Below are 23,890 nucleotides of genomic sequence, written 5' to 3' on the forward strand. Positions count from 1 at the left end.
CCCTGAGCTTGGAATGCCGAACACCTCCGACCATACTATCAGTAATCCCGAACTCAGCTCTCAATCAGTTTATGTTAATTTCATTTCTAATGTAAAGCTTAATTTTGTTCGCTGGAAACAGTTCGTATGTGTTCTGTTCACGTGTAAGAATTCGCATGTAATATTGCTTATGTGAACTGGATTGTAAATTGAACTTATGTATGAAAAAGCGAACTGCAATTGAAAAGAAAATGTATCTTCATTTATGTACAAACAAAAGTTAGACCCAATGACAATGGAGTCGACTCATTACACTACGGCTGGTCGGGAGGATCCTTCGAACCAGAACCCCCTGCCTGGTCGGGTCGTTGGGTGGCCGCGGCTGCTTGATCGTCTTCCTCAGCCATGATCCGCAAAGTCTCTTGCCACCCCTCTGGGAGGTCGAAAATGTCCATATCTAGGTTCCTTAATCGGAGGGAATAAATGGACCCGATCGCCCAGTCGGCGGCCCTTTCCTCCAGCTCCTCTGACTGATTCCGCATTTCTTCAGTCAGTGAAGCGATCCTTTCACGACTCTCCTGGAGTTCAGTCTCAAGAGCTCGCTTCTCTTGTTCGGAGGCCTCCCTTTCTTGTTCGACTCGCTGGGCCCATACAGAGGTCGCTTGGATCTCCTGGTCCTTCTCCCCGACCACTTTGGAGAGCCTGGCGGTTGTCCTTTGGAGTTCCTTCACATCCTCCACACGTCGCTCAAGCTCCACCTTTTGGAAGTCCACCGTTTGTAAAGTAGCATCCTTTTGGCTCAGATACCTGTTCGCCGCATCAAATGCTTGTGTTCTTTCAGCTTCGGCGGACTCCAGGCTTTTCTTGAGCTTTGCGACCTCCTCCTGTAGGTCACTGGACCCCTTCGCGGCTCCCAGTCGAGTCCTCTCCATAGACATCCTCATCGCAAGTAGAGCCTGCGAGCAAAAAATGGTTAGAAATGAACCAGAACAAAATTTTAAGAGCAGCTCGCTTACCTTGCTTAGATGCTGGAACGACGTGGTCATCAGGTCATCGCCCGTGTCAGCGAACTCATCGTAAGACTCCGATAGTCCACACTCGAGCAGAGAATAGACTATCGGCTGCAGGTACTCGGGCAGGCTCCCCAGCGAGTCCAGCACTGGTATGTCCTTCGCCTTATCGGAGGTGATCGCCTCGCTTGCAGGTTCCTTGCCCGACCTCCTTGAGTCCCTTCGTGACCTCAAGGGCTCCTCCTCGGATTCGGTCTCAGACTCTTCGGCCTGAACCTGTTTCCTCTTCTTCGACCTTTGGGCCGGAGCCTTACACCTTGGGTGTGCCGGTGGTGCCTGAGCGACCTGTTCTGCCCTGGTCGCTTCATGCACAGGGAACTGTGAAGGTGCGGCAGTTCGCACCGGTTGTGCAGGAATGGGACGAGCAGCTTTGGCCGCTCTCTCCCTCCTCGATCGAAGGAAGACGAACGGTGCTCGTCGGGGCTGCTTGGATTCCTTCGGGGGCATAATTTCGGCATACAAGTGCGTTAGTAAACAAAACTGCTCCGCGACCAGGACGGAAATCAATGTAACTTACCTTCCAAGGGTTCTAAAGATGCTTTGTTGCTAATAAAACCGTACTTCCGCAAGTTCGCGGTTGTCACGAGCTTCCTCGCGTCCTGGCTTTCCTCGTCTAGTACACCAAAAGATACAAGCCTATCTGGGTCGTCAAGTAAGTCCTGGCTGGTCGTTATGTTAAATCAAAAGAATACAGGTCGTTATCATAGAGCATGCGAGCAGGTTATATACCTAGCGAAGAAGAACCTACTTGGTGTCTGGAAGCGGCAGTAGCCGTCATAGCAGAAAAAGAAGAATTTCGTCTCGTAAGCCCCTGCGTTGCTGGGATAGCTATGTATCCCCTCGGTGATGGTAGGTCGTCGGGACAAGTAATATGAATCCTTGTCCCTACTCTTTTTAAGGTAATAGGCGACACCGAGCTCCACCGCCGTTGGCTCGCCCAAGCCGCTTTCGCAGCATGCAATGTACATCGTAACGGCGATGACATACGCGTTTGGTGTGAGCTGCATCGGTGCGATCCCGAAGTGATCCAGGACCGACCTGATGAAAGGATGGAAGGGAATCATCCCTCCACCCTTGAAGATCTCTTCGGAGATCGCGGCAAGGCCATCGGAAGGGCGCCGTGACGACCTGGTGTGGTCGAGGAACACCTCCGTGCGGACGTCAAACTGCTTTTTTATCCTATTAAGCTCTTCTTGGGTGAGAACCGAGAAGACATCAAGGGATGCGTCCTCAGGAACATCCCGCGAGGATGAGCTAGCCGCTTCCTCGGGTCTGGACATTGACGGATCCATTCCAGAGTCTACAACACCAACAAACACGGTCATTTAGGCCCTCGTGTTTTGTTCCGTGCGGCGGCAGGGGACAAATTCCTAAAACCCTAACAGTAACTCGAGCCGCCACCCACGGCTCGAGTCTGGCAACAGTGGCGCGTCTCTGGTGGAATACCAGGAGGTCCAACGCCGTTGCCCACCAACCAAACAAGTGCAAAAAAGAAAAAGAAGAGAATCTTACCTTTTGGGATGCGTAACCGAGGCCGAAACGCGCTTCAGTTGCCTGAGAAGCGCCGATCGGAAAAGAATAATTTCTGGTTTGCTAAGGCTTGTCACTGGAAACGAAAAAGGTTTTCGTGACCTCATCTGAAAAATGTGAGTTTTTATATGGACTGCGAATCGACGGTTACTACCTCTCGGAACCGAAACGACGGGCTTCTCTCTCTCCCCGCATTTAATGCGCCCCACGTCGCATTAAATGACGTGATGGGAGTCGTCGTTTCAAATGCGTCGTGCAGTTAAAGCTGTCAAAACGACGCCGAGTCAGCACAGCGCATTTAATGCCTCTGGCAGACACTGCAGTGCGTGCAAAGTGCCTGACAGCGTGGATGCAGGTTCATTGAATCTCTCCAAGGCACGTAAAAGAGCGCCCGACGAATCCAGGTCGTTAAAATGATGATTGTCAGGTCGTTTGGGCGAGAATTGTGCGAGGTCGTGTTCGCCGAAGGTCGTGTCCCGAGCTTCTTCTATTCAGGTCGGAACAACCAAAACCTCCAACCGCGGCATGACTTAGTTTTCAAGGTTCGACCCTCAAACCTTACAAACTAGAGGGCTTCTGTTATGACTAAGAAATCAAAGGCTGATGTGGAGTTGCGTGACGAAACGTGGCCTGCTCCCGTCAGAACGGTAAGCGCACGTCAGGCCTGCCAAACGCCCTGGTGCCCCCACGTGTCCGCTAACCTACTCCAAATCGCGTGAAATCAGCTTGGAAAATGGGCAATCGGACGTAAAATCAGATTAGATCCTGACAATCGCACCAACCCATGGATTTAATGATGATTACACGCTTCAGCTTGATATAAAATGAAGAAGACCCCTTCATTAAGGGGATTCGGCCATTTTTTTACACAAAAAACTCTCTCTCTCTCTCTCTCTCTTGTAAACACATTTACTTTTTTCTAAATCTTTTGTAAGTCAGTCCGCTGTTGCGACCAGACCCACACAATCAATATCAATACAAATCAGTGGACGTAGGACTTGCTACCTTAGCATCCGAACCACTTTAAAAGCTCTCATAGCATTTATTTCATATTCATAATCCATACTCACGTGCGTTCCTTGTCCAATCAACGTTGCGCACATGCCGATTGGTTAGTGCCTAAATCACGCATCAACAAAATACATTCTCATAATTAAGGACAAAGGAATTAAGGTAGAGTTTGGAGTTAGAGTAGCTTTTCTCGTTATCCCTTGTTTCTTATACAATATTCTAAAATTTGTTCTGTAAATACATTTTAAAAGTGATTATAGATCAATCTATTTCTTTTATGATCTATTTTATTGAAGGGTTTCAAAAGCACATATTTCTAGTTTTTAGAATTCAAAATCAGCTTTGAGAAAAGTCGATTACCAAAATGCCTTACGATGAACTATAGATTCTAATTTTATTAAATAAAAAACTAATTTGGTAAATGAACTTTAAAATTAGATTATTAAAATAATAAAAAATATTAAAGACACAAAATACATAAACGAGCCAACAGAGTTGTCGAAAAATATTTTCTAGTGAGTTCAATAACATCGCCAACACTATTGGGATCGCCTATCGGTGATCTACACAACTGTGTTGACGTTGTTTAAGTAGAGCGATGGCTTACCTCATCTATTAATATATAAAGTGCTCGAATATGCCTATACCTCTAATCTAGTCGTTACTTCCATGCTCTGAACCACCCGATTAACCTCATCTGTTAAAGTCCCCAAATAAGTCTGATACCTCCCGTTGCATTATTTTGAACAATGCCCTGTGTTGCCCGACAGGATCATATCATAGGGTATCACGCTAAATTGTAGATTACCAAGTGCCATGTACCTTCTGATATTTCGTCATAAATCAACAACAATCTATCATAAATATTAGAAATCTTACCTTTTTAAATCAAGCAAATTCCTTTCTTCTAATCTCCACCAAATGCATTTTCATATGAAATTTTCAATCGATTAATGGAGGGAGTTTGTGTTTGTTTAGAGTTTGAATGTGAGGAGAAAAAGGTTAGCGTTAGGGTAAGTATCGATTGCTTAAATATCGAAAGCTATTATGGTCTTTGAAAATATGGAATGGATATTGGGTGAGAGCTATATGTATAAAATTAGGGGTGAGCGGTTCCGGGTACCCTACATTTTTCAAGGGAACCGAAACTGCACAGTGCAGGTTCTCAAAAAAGGAACCAGAACCACATAGTGCAGGTTCTTAAATTCAAGGAACCAGAACCTGCATTTTAGGTTCCGGTTCCTTTCCCGAATACCCTATAAAAAAATCATTTACCCCTATTAGTTTAAAAAATGACAAAAATACATTAAAAGTTTACAAATACACCCTTAACCAATTTTGATTACTCATTTTTTTGTATCCAATGTAGCTCATAAATCCTCTAATCTCTAGGCAACACTTAAATTCAATTTATTCATCACAATTCACATAAAATTCTTTAATCAAAACCAAAATACAAACAATTAATTAAATTAATTAAACAATCATACTATAAATCTATAATTTAATATTATAATTAATTAAATTTCTAATCATTTAATTAAGTATTGTACTAATGTTTATAATGGAATATTATAATTAACTAAGTAATCATACTATAAATCTATTATGTAATGTTATAATTAATTAAATTTTTATTTGTTTAATTAAGTAATGTACTAATGTAATAAATTACTAATGTTTATAATATAATATAATAAATTTATAATTAATTAAGTAATCATTTAACTATGTAATGTTATAATTAATTAAGTGATTATAATATAATGTAATGTTATTATTAATTAAGTAATCATTTAGTTATAATGTAATGTTTTCATTAATTAAATTTCTAATAATTTAATTAAGTATTGTACTGTTGTTTATAATAGAATGTTATAATTAATTAAGTAATCATACTATAAATTTATAATGTAATGTTATAATTAATTAAATTTGTAATCATTTAATTAGGTATTTGCTAACGTAGTAAATTACTAATGTTTATAATATAATGTTATAATTAATTAATTAATCATTTTATTATGTAATGTTATAATTAATTATGTGATCATAATATAATGTAATGTTATAATGAATTAAGTAATCATACTATCAATCTTTAATATAATATTATAATTAATTAAATTTCTAATCATTTAATTAAGTATTGTACTAATGTTTATAATAGAATGTTATAATTAATTAAGTAATCATTTGTTTATAACGTAATATTATAATTAATTAAGTAATCATACTATAAATTTATAATGTAATGTTATAATTAATTAAATTTCTAATCATTTAATTAAGTATTGTACTAATTGTTAGGGCCAAAAATTGTCCTTGGCCCGAATAGGAAAACGGGCTCGACACTGAAGAAGAAGCCAGGCCCAATCCTGATATGACCCAACCAGATTAAGCCCATTCGGTACAAGATATAGCCAGCCCAAACCACGTGGGCACGAGCCTCCTAATCCCAGTCCATTTCCTAGGTCCATGGGCAAATCCAGAGCCTACAACCCCCTCAGAATACTTTCCTACTCCTGATCAATCTCCCATTCAAGGTCACCTTCCTATTCCTGATCACTTTCCTACTCGGAGTTACTCTCCTAATCAGAATCACCTTCCTATCCGGACACTGGTAAGACAGCTTACCACAGCCCTAATTCTTCTAGGGTTTGCATCAGAGTCATACTAGGACTCCTACTTCTACCAAGATTGGGAGACCAGACGACCACTATATAAACAGAGGCCAGCCCTCTCACAAGGGACAGATGACATTACACCTTCACACTGAAAGCTCTGACTTGAGAGCTCCCTATCACCACCGTAGTCACAGTCCCTGACTAAACTTCCGGTAACTTCTACTCCCTAGCCCTCACTATATTAACCTCTCTCTGCCTTGCTGACTTGAGCGTCGGAGTGCCTACGGCAAACACCACCCCGGTGTTTCCCGTTCGCTTCACGCGTGTGTTTCTCTCTGTGTGCAGGTGCAGCGGATCGCTAGTGGCCTTAACCTCACGGGATCAGACCCCTCTTCCGTACAGGTAGATTTTTACGTCTACACTAATGTAATAAATTACTAATGTTTATAATATAGTGTTATAATTAGTTAAATAAACATTTCATTATGTAATGTTATAATTAATTATGTGATCATACTATAATGTAATATTATAATGAATTAAGTAATCATACTATAAATCTTTAATGTAATATTATAATTAATTAAATTTTTAATCATTTAATTAAGTATTGTAGTAATGTTTATAATGGAATGTTATAATTAATTAAGTAATCATTTAACTATAATATAATGTTATAATTGATTAAGTAATCATTTAACTAGTAATGTATTAATATTTATCAATTTATTTTATATAATTAATTAATTACTAATTAATTACATATATACTTAAAACTTGATAATTAAAGTAAATAACTAAATATTATATTATTATTCAATCAAATATATTATTCTATTCAAAAATAATTATTTTAATAATACTAAAATACTTTTAATTGGTTTTAATTCTAATTACACATTTAATTAATCAAAATATTAATATTAATATATTAAGATTTTTATATGGTATAGTTTATATGTAATAAGTATAATGATATATTTATTTAATTAGATTATTGTAAAAATTTAACTTTTTTTTATTTTAATTTTTTTTATATATAAAACTATAAAAGAGCACCCATTTTTCACAGATATCGTTGAATCGTGATCGTGAGGACAAAATTTTTTTATTAACAAAGTATTTAACTTGACAATGACACCCATGTGATGTGTTGGACTGATTGACAAGCGATTGGTTAAGTTCTATCATTTTTCAGGCTAGAAGTATGAAGATCCACATGCGGCCTCATTTTCTTAATCAATAAGACTATACTTATAATAAAAATCTTACAAAATTTTTTTACACAAAACGAGATTAGAAAAAATGATTAGGAGAGTGAAACAAAATGTGAAATTTATTGAATTTACACTTTCATTTATTTTTTCTCACATCACTCACATCACTTTATATAGAAATTTTTATAATTTCTTTATAAGTGTAGTATTACTGGTATTGGTACCTCTCCATATAACAATTGAGTTGACTTTTAAACCATGGTTGCATATATAATTAGATAATTAAGTTAGGAGCGTGCATAACGACAACTAGGTGTCATTCTAATAATAGAATTAAGTCACAAAAGTTGGATAATTTATTATGATAAGGATGGCAAAACCATAAGTCCAGCTTAACCGGTTACCCTTTTTCTAATTAATTGATTAATTTTGTTGATTTTTATCATTTACATATGAGTTAACGAACTGTTCTAACTCAAATGATGACTTAATGGCCTTTTTTAACCTATAAACTTTTAAAATACCACTTTATTATTTAAATTTATATTCTGATGGTGAACAAAGAATAAATTTGGTCCAAACTGTTAAAGTTTTTGAAGATCGTAAATTGATAAATCTTTTAGCAATAAAAGATTGGATTTTGGTGGTTAAGATTGATCAGAATTTAATTTGAGAGGGGCGGTTACACCAACCCTAATCGCTCAATTGTTGGCGATTAGCGGGATCGACAAGAGTAGGGTTTGAGGGGTTTTAATGAGTGATAATTGAATAAGAAAATAGTAGTGATGTAGGATCGCAACGATGCCGGAATCGAAAGTAGAATATATATTTAGGTAATAAAATGGTATTTTGAAAGTCTGTGGGTGGGAAAATATTATTAAACCATTATTTTGGTGGAAAAAAAGTAGTTTACTCTTTACATATCGATCATTTTGATATTGTCCAAATTATACAAGTTTGAATTTTGCCCTATAATGACTAACCCTTATTTTTTTTTAGTATTTGTTACAATAAAGGGGTATATCCAAGACTTTTAACGGCAGGATTTGAACTAATCGACCGGGAATTAACTCTTTTCTGCTTTGGCTCCGGCAACTGTTACTGTTTTCAGAAACCAGTTTATATCATTGTTTTCACTTTTAATAAAGAGCAAACTGGGTGAAACCAACAACCAGTCAACCAATATGATTTGGAAGTCAGTAGTTGAAGTCTTTGGTGATGATATAGCAGAAGATAAGTATTACAAAAGAATGAAAATGGTGAATAGGACTCAATAATTTAGCAGTGAATCAAATCAATAATTGAATGCTAACATCACCAACATTATTTTCTACAGATCTTGCTTATACTATACGTAGCTTCCACCCCCACCACTACTCTTAATCAATGTAGGTTGAGTTTCATCGCTACTTTTATTTATCATATTCATTGATTCAGGAAGTGCTTTCCAGGGAGCTTTTCTCCTGGAATCTGGATCTCATCAAGTTATGTTTTATTGAAGAAGATTCTTACCAGGAACATAATTTTCCAGGTTTCAGATCCTTCTACTTCTCTAGATTGTTTTGTTCAATCACATTTTCTTAGAAGTTACTTCCGGGAATGATTGAATTTTTGTTTTCTTCATTGTATGAAAACATGATTTCCGGAGAAGATGATGTTAAAAATGCTGTGTTGCCTATACTGAAACTCCTTTCAATTACACTGTTTGGTTTAATTCTTTCCCACCCGAAAGTCCAACTCATCCCAAAAGCCACTTTCAAGACACTCAGCAAGCTTTTATTTGTTCTCTTCTTGCCTTGCTTGATATTCATTCACCTCGGTCAATCCGTTACTCTTGACAATATTATCCACTGGTGGTTCATTCCTGTAAACGTTGTTGTTAGTACAGCCATTGGTTGCATATTGGGCGTTTTGGTGACGCTAATATGCCGACCGCCGCCGCAATTCTTCCGGTTTACAATCATCATGACCGCTTTTGGAAACACCGGGAACATTCCTCTTGCTGTTGTTTCGTCAGTTTGCCACAACACGGATAATCCTTTTGGTATTGATTGTTATAGTGCTGGAGTTGCATATGCATCTTTTTCTCAGTGGGTTTCAGTCATTCTTGTCTGCACTCTTGTTTACCACATGATGGAACCTCCAATGGAGTATTATGAGATTGTGGAAGAAGAATATCAAATCAGTGAAATTGAGGAAGTACCAATTGTAACTGAGGATCTCAGTAGGCCACTTCTTGTTGAAGCAGAGTGGCCAGGAATGGAGGACAAGGAAACTGAGCATTGCAAGACACCTTTTATTGCAAGGCTGTTTAATAACATTTCAGGCATCTCAAATCCAACGATTCCTGATTTTGAGTCCCCGCCGGAGGAGGGAGGTTCCGCCAGTCCAAAGTCTCTCAGGTGCTTGGCTGAGCCTAGAATGGTTAGAAAGATTAGAATTGTCGCTGAACATACACCAATTTGCCACATTCTTCAGCCCCCCATTTTCGGTTCTCTAGTAGCAATTGCTGTTGGGATTATTCCTGGACTAAAATCCATTGTATTTGGCAGTGATGCTGCACTAGAAGTTATCACAGACAGTTTAGACATTATGGCTGAGGCTGCAGTGCCTTCAGCTATGCTCATTATCGGAGGAATGTTAACAGAAGGTCCAGAAGAATCGAGACTCGGGCTTAGAACTACAATTGGTATTATTGTTGCAAGGCTTTTTGTTCTTCCTGTGATTGGAATTGGAGTCATCTGTTTGGCCGATAAGTGGAACTTTTTGGTCACAGGGGATGAATTGTATCGGTTCGTGATATTTCTGCAATACACAACACCAAGTGCCATTTTGATAGGTGCAATTGCCAGCTTGAGGGGCTATGCAGTTAGTGAAGCTTCAGCACTCCTCTTCTGGCAGCATGTTTTTGCCATGTTCTCTCTTGCATTATACTTAATCATCTACTTCAAATTTTTTCTAGTCTATGGCTAAGGTGTGTCCATAAATCTTTCTGCTTAATTTCATTTCAATTTTCAAGTTCACACAATATTCATTAGTCATCATCAGGAGGCCAGCCCGGATATCTTCTGGGCTATATTCCGATTCATTGCTGCAATGAGAAAATCAGAAGGATAGCAAAACTTTCGGTTGAAAATGATGGGGATAAAGATGCTTATCACAAGGTACAAAATCATACTGGCAACAAAAAGTAGGAAGATTTTGAGGGCTACTTTTGTCATAAATGGAAAATGAAAAAAATTTGTGAATTCTATCAGATGATTGATTGATTGATTGATTGCTCTGCCCTATCTTTTTCTTTTTTTAATTCTTCAGCTTTCTTATAATTATTTCGGCGCATATGATGTTCTGATAAGTCAATGGTGTATTCAATTTGCTTTAGTGCAGTCTAAATGTACATCTTCAACTAACAGCAATCCCTATGCTCTTTTACTTTCTGAAAGAACTCTTTAAGCAAAAGTGGGGTTGAGTTTAACACAGGAAGAGGACAATTGACTCATAAAGTTGGTAGATTTTACATACTGTACTGGGAACAAACTTAGCATCAGAAGAGATATGACACATCCCTATGTTCTTTCTCATTTTGCCACAAAGGGGTTGTTTTATTTGTTAAAATAATGAGAAGCTTTGTGAGCCACTCAAGAAGACATCATAAACTTTGCTTAGAACAACATTATTAAAAGAAACAACAAAGAATTTAAATCCAATCCAACTATAGCACTTAACGCAAATCTTTTTAACTCCATGTCATTGTACTTCAATGCTGCAATCCATTACGTTTGCCACATACAGTTGATTGATCTTTAAAAAGTTTGGTTATATCGTTCTTAACTTCTTTTCCCACGAAGGTAAACTCTTTGTTGCCAAGAAAACTGACAAGACTCAACGGCGTTGCATCTTTATGACACAATTGAAATATGAGACATGAACATCCTACACATAGTTGAATAATAGCAACATTCTGATACTTTGCATCAGATGGCAAACACCATTCTGTATCAAGACCTATCACAAGTTTGTGAAGTCTATGCCGATGAATGTAGACTACTACTTTTATCCAATTATTAACCATTGAAGAAAGTACCGTGATTCAATTGTATAATTCGCAAAGGCATTTGGGACATCTGGAAAATCCAGACTCCAGAGGCATTTGCAAATTGATAGTACAAAAACTTGCAACCCAGACTCCATGGAGTCCCATTTAAGAATGGGGAATATTAAGTATTTTTACAGTATAAGTTGATACAGAAATAATCCAATTTCTGAAATAACTTACAACAGAAATCTTTTGAAAAATATTTAGTAACAAAAAGAAAAAGTTTTGACATAACAATCCTAGGAACCGATCAGATAGAATATTTTTGAAGTGTGTTCACTCATAAATTAAAATAAAAGAGAGCTTCTATCTTTTCAAATGAATAAAAAGGCTAAAATAGATCATAGATGTTAAACATTTACATATACTGCAACTTGTCTAATACAAAATTGGAATTAGGGGAAACAGAAACTTAAAGCCAATTCTGTAGCCCTCTGCTGCAACTGTAACTACAGCAGTCTTCTATCACAAGAGAATCCAAGAACAACGGAAACAAAGAAGACATGAATTTTATGTTCTCCTTCATAAATTTAAAACCAGAAACTTCATTCAAAAGTTACAAAATATATAAATAAGAACTCTCCAATGATGCAAATTAACTTAGAGGTCACTCTCTCATACCATCATCCCCCATTTCCTCATCACTTAAGTCGAGATCAGCAAGAAGTTCTTCCAGAGGAACAGAAGGAACATCCCCACCATCAGTTACAGATGCCATCTCTGATGGTTGGTAATCTCTATTACGATACAATGACATATTGAATCTCAACTCAGGATTCTCTTCCAAATCTCTCAAGAACTCTTCATACTCGTTGTTTGTCTTCTCTTGGTCACCTCTACCTCTACTGTTATCCACTTCCATGTCCAGGGACTTGAGCTTCCAAGGACGAGGCTTGCCACGCTTTCTCTGGCGCTTCTCTTCATAGCTCTTCTTTATCAAAATTGTCTCAGGTAGTACAAGACCTTTGTATTTGTCCAGTTCAATATCATTGTTGTTAGCCCCATAGAGGTCATAACCGAGAGCATAGTCCCCTGGGTTCAAAAGATGGCCTAGATGTGTTCTTATGGAAAAAATGGTATCATTCTTCCCAAAATCTGATAAACGAGCTACTTGGGCATCAGCCAAAACACACTTTGAGCCACCAACATTAACTTCAGAAGAGACAGGCTCTACATCTAAAACAATATATTCCACAAGCTGTCGGCTAGTGAGCAAAGATTTAAAGGACGATCTCCAATACTGATCAGCATCCAAGAAACAATGCCTCAGAGTAATCGGATCAAGTAGAGCAATGCTATTTGTCACTTTTGTGCAGATAACCAGAGGACCAAGATTCCCCAAACTAACAGCAACTTTTGGAGGCAGACAGATCAAATCCTCGCGACAAATGGGACTGATCTCAACTGAGAAAGTATACTTATAATTGTAGTTGTTGCTCTTAGCATCATGGGAAACAAGTTGTTTGTCGTGGCGGCTCCTTACTGGAGCAACTTTTCCCACAAATTCAACAAATTTAACAGCATGACTTCTATTACCAAAGAAAAAATCAATTCCCTAATCCATTTGCTTTATTTTAATAGCTCGTGTAGCAGCATCATGTTTCAGAATAAGCTGCTCCAAAAAGAAAAAAGTTCGCCTGTGAGAGACATGTTGTCGTAGCTGTACAGCCGCAACCCATTGATCAGGGTTGGCCGCAACCCTTGTACAAGATTCACACATTTGATCTTGCTGATGATACTCAACAACATAAGATTGTTCAAGAATCGCTCCATTAAGAACTTCCTTCTGAACCGTCAGCTTGACCTTGATTCTCTTGGAATGAGGTTCAGTCCATATAAATTCAGCATGTATTAACCTAGCTCCATTCAGATTCTTGAGTCTCTTCACACAAATAGTCAACAGCTCCTTAGATTCTAATTGGGCTTTTATCCAAGTTTTTGGAGGTTGCAAGTAGCAATCACACTCGGGGCAATGCTTAAGGTCCACCTTCTTCTGTAAGCCTTCTGTGATGTCAACTTCAGAACGCAAACATGTGACGCACATATTGGCAGCATTTGGTACCATCGGCACACCACATTTGCAGCACAAAACACTCCCAATGGTTTGTGGAACCACAAACATCCCTGCATCCTGGGACATGTCTAACACTAAAAATAAAGAAAGAAATATTTCAGTTATTCACGTCTGAAGAACCAAAAACACTAAAATAATATTTATATATGTGNGAATGAGGTTCAGTCCATATAAATTCAGCATGTATTAACCTAGCTCCATTCAGATTCTTGAGTCTCTTCACACAAATAGTCAACAGCTCCTTAGATTCTAATTGGGCTTTTATCCAAGTTTTTGGAGGTTGCAAGTAGCAATCACACTCGGGGCAATGCTTAAGGTCCACCTTCTTCTGTAAGCCTTCTGTGATGTCAACTTCAGATCGCAAACATGTGACGCACATATTGGCAGCATTTGGTACCATCGGCACACCACATTTGCAGCACAAAACACTCCCAATGGTTTGTGGAACCACAAACATCCCTGCATCCTGGGACATGTCTAACACTAAAAATAAAGAAAGAAATATTTCAGTTATTCACGTCTGAAGAACCAAAAACACTAAAATAATATTTATATATGTGTCATCAATGATGAGGTATTCCACTCTATATAATCTCCTAAAATATTTCCAGAAAAGGATAGATTACTTCGACACGAAATTGCTGGTGGTTCCATGAAGATGAACTAACATGTAATACAGCTCTAACATATCAAATTCTAATTCCATATAACTTTACACCATTAGTTTGTAACATTTCAACCAAATCCAAATCACACAACACTCTCTCATTATCCATAACAGTTTTCAAGCATCAGTTTCAATAAGAACTTTCCCACACCAGATCATTCAACTAGAAACACATATCACAGAAAATTCAAAGCTGTAGCAAGTCCACCCAAAAAAAAAAAAAAAGAAAGAAAGAAAGCTAGATTTTAAATTTAAAAAAAAAAAAAATCTAACTTTTATAATTAAATTTCACAAACAGGGAGCAAAACATATGAAACTTGAGACATAACCCAGAAGGATTCGAATGATTATAAAACAAGAATTGCCAAAAGCAAAGAGGAGATGATAAAAACAAAACAAACAAAATACCTGATTTGATATTGAAAGAGATATTTGGAAAAACAGAAACAAGGGAGACACAATTCGGCTCTTACACAACTATAAACCCTAAGCCGGTTCCGGTTCGGATATTTGGGTCGAGTTTGGGTTTACGCCTTTGCTTCAAATGAAATGAAGAGACTTCATATAAATACCCATTCTTAAAGTCAGGCGGTTAGGGTTAGGGATATTAGTATATTACAACCGGGTAGATTTTCTAAGCAATAGTAGGAAAAGAATTTGATCACCCTGTAGTTTTTGTCTATCAACTCCAGATCCCACCATTTTGAAGACTATAATTTACGCCCTTGATTTAACATACGCTGTTAACTTGTAAGAGTCTGAGAGTCTCTAATGAGTAAGGACGAGAATGCCCTTCGTTTGATGTTGACCGGAATGAAATACTAAAAGAGAATCGCCCACAAAGAACGGACATGGTTTGAGAAAACAAATTACTCAAACTCACTATAACATAAAGCCAGGGGTCCTGATTAGACTTGGCAAACCGGCGGGTGCGAGTTGGGTATGGACGGGTACGGGTCAAACGGTTAAGGGTGAATAGTTGGTGCAAATCTTTTTGGTACTTAAAATAAACAGTTTAAGAAGGTCCTATTGAAACGACGGATTCATTGGATTTTCTATTATACAATAAGTGTTTTCTAGTGAAAAAATTTTTTAATGAAAAAAAAAAAGAATACTACATGACTAAGCGGCCATCGATAATTTTTTACATTTTCTCTATATGATCTATGTTTTTAATGTTTTTATTTGAGAATTTCTTTTATTTTTATCCAATTTTTTCATTTAATTGTTTTTTTTTTTTAGTTTTATGTTACGACTCAATTAAAATTTCTTTTTTTTAGGTTTCTTGCTAGTTTAATGTTTTGATTCTGACACATTTGAATTATTCGGGGTTGTTAACTCAACAATAGAGTACTCAACTTTTAAGTGCGATTCGTATCTTTTACACATTTTTATAATACCCATACTCGGTCATGTAGGTACGGGTGGACCCGCAGGTCACCCGTTTCCTAAATCTGTAGTCACTTTTTAATTTTTATGCACAATTTGATCATTAAGAAACAAAAAGCAGCAGGAGATGGCACTGATAAAAACTATAAGATAAAAAGAGAAGCTTGTTTATTATTTTGATATGTTCATTTAACTTGAACTGATGCCCTTTTGATACAAACATGAAAACAGTACATGATCTACTTAAAATGCTTCATTTGTTTTCCATGCCTTATGCGATTGCTTAAAAGTTTAAATGATTGTTCAACAGGAACAACTTGAAGAACAAGCAAAACTGTGGACTGGAAGCTGGAAAAGGGTGACCACGAGAATGCATCATAGGCGTAAGAAATGGCAGAAAATAACGGAAAATTAGCAAAAGCATGGCAAGAGTTTATATCTGTTAAGTTTCAAAGTACATTGAGATGTATATGTATTCTTGTATAAGATTACACTCATCTATTATATAACTTTTTACCGCTAAGGTATATTACCATTTCTCAAATTAAAAACGACTTTGTCAGCACCAAATTATGCTTAATGGTTGGTCCACGAGATCAGAAAGCTTGTTTTGTAGATTTTCATCACTGCCAATGGCATTTGAAATAGAACTCCGATATCAAGTAATCAAAAACTCGTGCCCAGACCAGCAGCTATCATGGCCTTATCTTCATCATTCCACAAACTGCCTCCCATATTAAACTCAAATTTCATATCTAAAATTTTAAGTAGCCATATCAAATAGAGGAAATTTAACTGATACGCCTTCCTAACTTTCGATTTGAGAATATAACCTTGAAAAGTTTTTTTTTTTTTTTTTTTTGTTCGGTTAAAAATATGACGTGACACACTTAAGTGTAATTAAAGCAGCAAAAAGGATTAGGGTGAAAAGATTTAAATATTGTGGGTTAGAGCATAATAAAGAGAAGTTGATTTAAAATTTGAAAGGCAAAACACATTTCTCTCAACTCTCTTTCTCAAAACAGGATTCAAACACCTTCTCTCTCTCGTTTTTTCTTCCAATTTTCTGCAATTTCTCAATTTTTTTGCTCTTTGCATTTTTGTCATTCCTTGCCATTCTCGGTTAAGTTATAATGGCTGAGATCCTCAAAGAAACAGAAAAAAAACTCATCCACTTCCCAAATTGTAGGCATCACTAGGTCTACCAAAAATGGAGAAGAAGAAGTTGCAGTGGAGCAACTTCCGATGACTGAAGTTGCTCCACTAGGAGAGGAGACGGCACCGACAGAAGACATTCTGCTGGCGGAACAAGGGAAGGCAGGAGTTGAAATTGAAACTGAAGAGGAGGACGTCGATGCAAATTCCAACGAGGAGGTGGAAGAAGATGAAATTATTGGTTGTTGGTGCTAATTTGGGGATATTTGGTTGGTGTTTGTTGTTAGGGTCATTGTTGTATTTTGTCAACTAGTTGGAGGGCATTAGAAGAGTGGTGTTTTAGGCTTCCAGAGGACCGGGGAAGCCAAGGGAGGCCATAGGGAGGTTGTTTGTGGTAGTGATGTGTTGTTCTTCAAATGGAGGGAGCCTGAGCCAGAAGTGGTGCATGATGATCTTGCCGTCACTGTAATTGACCATGGTCCTTGGTGCCATAAAATCATGGTGGTATCAAGCGTCGGACATGATCGCTTAAGCGATAAAAATCGTTTAAGCGACCAAGAGTAAAAGCGAAGAATCGCTTAAGCGATCGTGCATCTGGGCAGAAGTTGATTCCGCCTCAGATATGGTCGCTTAAGCGATTATTAAAGCAAATGATTGCTTAAGCGATATAATAAATCGCTTAAGCGATCGTGCATCTGGGCACTTATTTATTGTCTTGTTCGTGACCGCTTAGCGACCAATAGTAAAAGCGAGCGAAGTTTATTCTGCCTTGGACATGATCACTTAAGCAACCAGGTTAAAAGCAACAGATCGCTTAAGCGATATAATAAATTGCTTAAGCAATCGTGCGTCTGGGCACTTATTGATTCTATCTTATTCGTGATCGCTTAACGACCAAGTGTAAAGTGTAGAATTGCTTAAGCAATAACATAATACAACCAGATCTCTTAAGCGACTAAGTCTAAATCATACGATCGCTTAAGCGATCCAGTGTATTCGGATTATTTTTATTGTATTTCGCTAGATCAGTTAAGCGATTAACGCTATCTTAAACATATAAGGTGTACGATTCATTCAGTGGACCATGACCGTTTTATATTTGTAATAAATAGTTCTTTACGGCTATATTAAACATATATGGTGTAGAATGTTTACGTCCATATTAAACATATCAGGTGTACGATTCGTGCAGTGACCATGACCGTTATTATATTTTAATTAAATTAGTTCTTTTGCGGCTATATTAAACATATATAGTGTAGAATGTTTACGTCTATATTAAACATATCAAGTGTACGATTTGTTCAGTGGACCATGACCGTTATTATATTTTAATTAAATTAGTTCTTTTATGACTATATTAAACATATATAGTGTAGAATGTTTACGTCTATATTAAACATATCAGGTGTACGATTCGTTCAGTGGACCATGACTGTTATTATATTTTAATTAAATTAGTTCTTTTACGGCTATATTAAACATATATGGTGTATAATGTTTACGTCTATATTAAACATATTAGGTGTACGATTCGTTTAGTGGATCATGACCGTTATTATATTTTAATTAAATTAGTTCTTTTACGTCTATATTAAACATATGTCCATAAACATGGAAAATAAATATTTAAGTAAATTACCCTTAATCGCTTAAGTGATCCTGTCTATTTAGCCTTGGTCTACAGAGTGCAGAGCAGATGGTTGCAGAGTTCAATTTTATATCAATATTATATTTTTTATATATTACTTTCTTGCCAAGAACTAACAAAAATAATAGAATAACAATAGATCTTTCAGTTTTATTTACGGTGTTGATCGACAAATATCGAAGTGCTCTTTTCACATTCTATTGAAATGAAAAAAAATAATTAATAATTAATAAAAAAGGACAAAAATATTAAATAAACATTACGAAATATAATTTCTTACTCAAACGTTCACAATATCAAAAGATTGAGGAGAAAAGAAGCAAATTGGCCTTGGTCGCTTAAGCAGTGTCAGTTCTCGCTTAAGCAATCCTATACAGATAAACCGTGATCACTTAAGTGATAGTTGATGTCGCTTAAGCGACCAAGGCCAATTTTCTTCGTACTTGTCTATTCCTTCTCAAATTCAAGATCGCTCAAGCGATGTCAGCTCTCACTTAAGTGATCCTGTACAGATAAGCCGTGATCGCTTAAGCGATAGCTGATGTCACTTAAACAACCAAGGCCAATTTTATTTGTACTTGACATTTCCTTCTCAAATTCATAAAAATTAGCTTAAGTGATGTCATCGCTTGCTTAAGCGATTTTGTATTGATAAAATCTCAATATTGAATGAATTTATATGCACAATAACATCTCAATATTGAATGAATTTAGTAGCACAATAAAAGCAACAATTAAGTAACTAGAAGCATCCTTACTATCATTTATTCAAAACTTCAAACAAAAATATATCCAATTGTCAACATAAAAAGTTGAAAACAACAAAGCATTCATAACAAGTCCATGAGACCAAAAAGGGAATCTCATAAAGTACTCATCAAAACTATTAAAATTGTTTTATGATTTACTAATAAGTCTTCAACGGTTGGCTTTGGCAACTCTCTCAATTTCATCATTCTTCTTGATGGCATAGCTAAAAATACAAGGACATAAAATCAGTTTAATGCACCACAAAAGATTGACATACAACCAAGAGAAACTAGTGAACAAGTAACGAAACAATATCTAGCCACTCACCAAAATATTCAACACCCAAAACAACATCTCATGTCTAATAATAGCCAAGTACCTATAACGCAAGGAAAAAAAATTATTAACCAATATATTAAGGGTTGACAGATTTTAAAAAGCGATCTGGTGTATCGCTTAAGCGATCTGGTATATCGCTTATTGCATCACTTAAGTGATCCAGTATATCGCTTAAGCGATCTAGTACAAATAAGTCTGATCGCTTAAGCGATCTATTGCCATATACCTGATCGTTTAAGCGATTTGTTGCCATATACCTGATCGCTTAAGCGATCTGCTGCTATATATCAGACTTAAACCAGATCGCTTAAGCGATCTTCTGTCATATACCAGATCACTTAAGCGATCTGCTACCATATACCAGACTTATACCAGATCACTTAAGCGATCCATCAGATCCACAACACATTTTCAGCCATCTCCACCTACAATCGGTGGTACCACCCCTAGCTACCCACAATGCAAGAAAATATTCAACAAATTTCACTCATTTCAACTTGCATTACATCAAACACAACCCAACAACCTAAACAACTAAATCAAAATCATAACCCAAACCCAATCCATTATTAAATCTTGTAAATCTAAATATAAAATGTAAAGAGAAGATACACATACTTAGACAAAATGTTAGGAGGAGGAGGAGGAGGAGGAGGCAGATCTTTGGCGAAGAAGATGTTAATGGTGGAGGAAGAAGAAAGTATTAATGGCGGAGGAACAAAAAGATATAGAGGAAGGAGGAAGAAGAACATGTAGAGGAAGGAGGAAGAAGAAGATGTAGACGAAGCTAAGAAGAAACAGCAACCAGGGTAGGGATGCGTTAATGGCGGGAGGAAGAAGAATGTGTTTGGGTTTGTTTGCAAGAATTTCGGGTTTTTGGGAACATATTATAATTTTTAAAAGATTACACAATACTTCATTAATCCTAATTAAGCATTAATCATGTTTAATTACCCATAATCAATAATAAAGCTATTTAGTTAACACTTTAAAACTTTATAGCCTTTTAATTAAATTTGAACTTGACATGGTCTATTACTAAAATGCCCGATCAAATACCATCAAATACCAACACATCTACAACCCAACACACCCCCCCCCCCCCCCCCCCCCCCCCCCCCCCCAAAAAAAAAAAAACTTGAATTAAATCTACTCAGAAAATCCAGAAAACCCACATGGTTTTAATTACATGAGAGCGTGTGCTTATGATTTCAGATCTTACAAGCTCAAAAGGTAAGTGATAAAGAAAACCCATAAAACATAAACTAAGATTAATCCAAAAAATAAAAACTCAATACACATCGGTTGTTTTAGGAAGCAATTTGGAATTGAGTTGAGAGGAGGAAAAGTATTCGGACTTGAAGAGTTGAGGCTGGAGGGGATAATCGGCGGTGAGCGACGCCGGTGATGGGGACGGCGACGGCGTTGAAGTGCGAATGAAATGAAATGAAGGATGGGTATGGCAATGGCAGTCAGTCAACTAACAAGGAGAGGAGATAAGTAACCTAACCCATTAAACCTTCAGGGCATAGAGGGTAATCCAATTACCAGGTAATGTTATTTTTATTACTTAATACTTAACATTTGATTGTCAAGTAATATAAGATTATGGTAATCTTTCAAAATCAATAGCATCTATCATTGGAGCTAATCTGATTACTTCACTTTTTTAGGTATTTTAAAATTATTTGGTAATCTTATTTTTGTTACAATTTTATCCTTTATTAATAAACTTTTTAGGCAATAATACCCTTATTTTCAAATTAATATACATTAAGTTGCCATTGCAATTTTCCCTCTATTTAATTAAGTTTTTCTACAGTAATGCTCTTATATTTAAAACAAATTGCAGGCCACCCAAGATCACTATCGCCCACCGGCCACCACTGCCGGTAGCTGGCCAACCACTACCAACCGCCACGAAAGTCGCTGAAAATGATTGTCGTGCGCCGATATGATCGTTTCCGACCATTTTGATGGCTGGAAATGGTCAAATGGTTGTATATCTGGCTAGATATGGCCGAATCTATTTTTGTCATTTCTAGCCAAATTTACAGCTTTTGGCCGTTAATGATGGCACAAGATTGGCTAGATCCGGTCGTTCGTGCACCGTTACAGTTACTTCCACCATTGCCAACAATGGTGATAGGCGGCTGGCAGCAACTTGGGGTGGGTGGGGGATTTTGTTAAGTTTTAATTTTTTTTGGTTGCTGGGGTGTTTTAGCAATATCTCAAATGTAAGGGGTTAAAATGTTTTTCAAAAAATAATAATAAAAATAATATTATATTAGTATTTAAAAAGGAGGGCAATTTAGTAAATTATATAACATAACCATCAATTTATTCTCCTAACTTAACATATTAATATAACATACCTATCAATTTATCTCAATCAATCAAACACATTTATCTAATCATTCCCAGTAATCTTCAAGGTAATTTATCTTTCCATTAATATAATATTCCTAATAATACAACATTTCCTAAACCAAACGCACCCTTAGCGTCTTTTCCCTTTTTTCTAGGCACTAACAGGTATACTAGGCCCACCCGTAGAAAAAAAAGGCAGACCGGGTACGTGTAATGTTTACACAGGTCCTAAATATAATAACTTGTACCCATTTAAATTACTCAAGTATGGATGGACCCGCAAGTACAGTACTTGTTTTGCCAAGTCTAATCATGATGAATAGCAACAAAAATTGAATGGTTGTGTTTTTTTTTATTATTTAGAGTAGTATTTTTAAAAAAGTAGAGTTGGGTTGTTATTACGAGATAGGATTTAAAAATTAACAAAAACACCCCTTAGGTTTGTTAATTTACTAAACACCCCCAACAATAAAAAGTTTATAAATTGACAAAAACACCCCCAACAATAAAAAGTTTATAAATTGATAAAAACACCCCTCATCCACCCACCCACATTTACCAGATTACGGCCACCACCACTGGAAGGTGGTGGAATCTGGTATAATGGCGTACGATCGGTTGGATCTGATCGATTGTGCATTGATATGGTTTTTTCCAGCCAGATCCACCGTGGATCTGGTCGAAAAACGCCAAATCTAGTTGTCATTGACAACCAGATCTGGTCGTAGATTTGGCCGAAAAAGACAAGATCGATGGACTACCGATCACATCCAACCGATAGTGCACCATTATGTCAGATTTCAATCACCTTCCGGTGATGGTGGTGGCCAGAATTTGGCAAATGTGAGTGGGTGGGGGTATTTTTGTCAATTTATAAATTTTTTTTGTTAGGAGTATTTAGTTAAATCAACAAACCTATGGGGTTTAAAAATAGTTAAATATAATAAGATTAGATTTTGATAATAGAGAAACAAATATGCATTTTGGGTATGATGGGAATAACATAAAAGTAAAACAAATAGGCCTGCTGGGCCTGTTTGTTTTACATTTTAGTGGGGGTTAGAGTGCAGTTCGAAGGTGGGAGGGAGTAACGCATAGGAGCCACGGTGGCCAAGAGTGAGGGGAGGCATAGGGTTGGTTTTTAACTCAAATTATTGTACATGTGCAATTTCCTTTATGCCCTTTTATTGTCAAATCCTCATTAATGTCAATTATAATCTAGGGTGTTAATGCTAGTATTTCAACCCGTTAGCCGAAAGGTTTAGAAAGACCCAAATTCCATATAGGTATAATTTTTCGTATTTTCTAAGGTATGAGACAGCGGGGAAAATAAACACGTAGCATTTTACATGAAGGTAAATAAATCAGCATGAAGATTACTCAGTGTTATAATATATGGATTTCATATTTAGACAAAATCTATGGGGTAGTTTGACAAATCTAATAATTCACTCTAAATTTATTGTTTAAACTATGGACCGACACCAATCTCACTAAAAAAATTAATATAAAAGGAGGAGAAGCATGATGTGATTGGTGAGATAAGATAATGTATGTGACTTTATTGAGACAATAAACCAACTATGGCTTTTGAAAATGACTAAAGAAAGTTATGGTTATGGGCCTCCACTAATGGGGGCCAATTTCATTTAATGGGCTTCCAGGAATTACTACCACTCATGTGCCAAAGGGTCCCTTTCTTTCTCATTCTATGGAAGATCTATATTGAGGGATTTTATTCTTCATTTTCAATATTTCCCTAAATAGATTTAATTTATTATTGTTTTAGTGTAATTAACATCAAGATTTGGGATTAAATGTCTCTTTCAATTTAAATCATATTCATGATGTGGGGTTAGTTTAACTTGTTTCAAAATTATATTTTATGCAGGAACTTTTAATATTCGACCAAAGAATTATTTTAATTTAAATTCTTTGAATAGTCTTAATATGTTTTTTTTTTTT

The 23,890-nt window shown here is 36.6% G+C and overlaps 1 protein-coding gene and 1 pseudogene across 1 annotated transcript; one reads left to right on the forward strand and one right to left on the reverse strand.

The window, feature by feature from the left end:
* Window positions 1-8,714: 8,714 nt before the first annotated feature.
* Window positions 8,715-10,850, forward strand: LOC116113890 (protein PIN-LIKES 2-like). Its single transcript, XM_031400048.1, has 2 exons — window positions 8,715-10,408; window positions 10,483-10,850. The coding sequence occupies exon 1, from the start codon at window positions 9,034-9,036 to the stop codon at window positions 10,405-10,407; it is 1,374 nt and encodes a 457-aa protein (XP_031255908.1). The 5' UTR covers window positions 8,715-9,033; the 3' UTR covers window position 10,408; window positions 10,483-10,850.
* A 1,179-nt stretch (window positions 10,851-12,029) lies between these two features.
* Window positions 12,030-13,704, reverse strand: LOC116113941 (annotated as a pseudogene).
* Window positions 13,705-23,890: the final 10,186 nt, after the last annotated feature.

Source organism: Pistacia vera, unplaced genomic scaffold (genome assembly GCF_008641045.1).
Source record: "Pistacia vera cultivar Batoury unplaced genomic scaffold, PisVer_v2 Contig692, whole genome shotgun sequence".
NCBI lineage: Eukaryota > Viridiplantae > Streptophyta > Magnoliopsida > Sapindales > Anacardiaceae > Pistacia > Pistacia vera.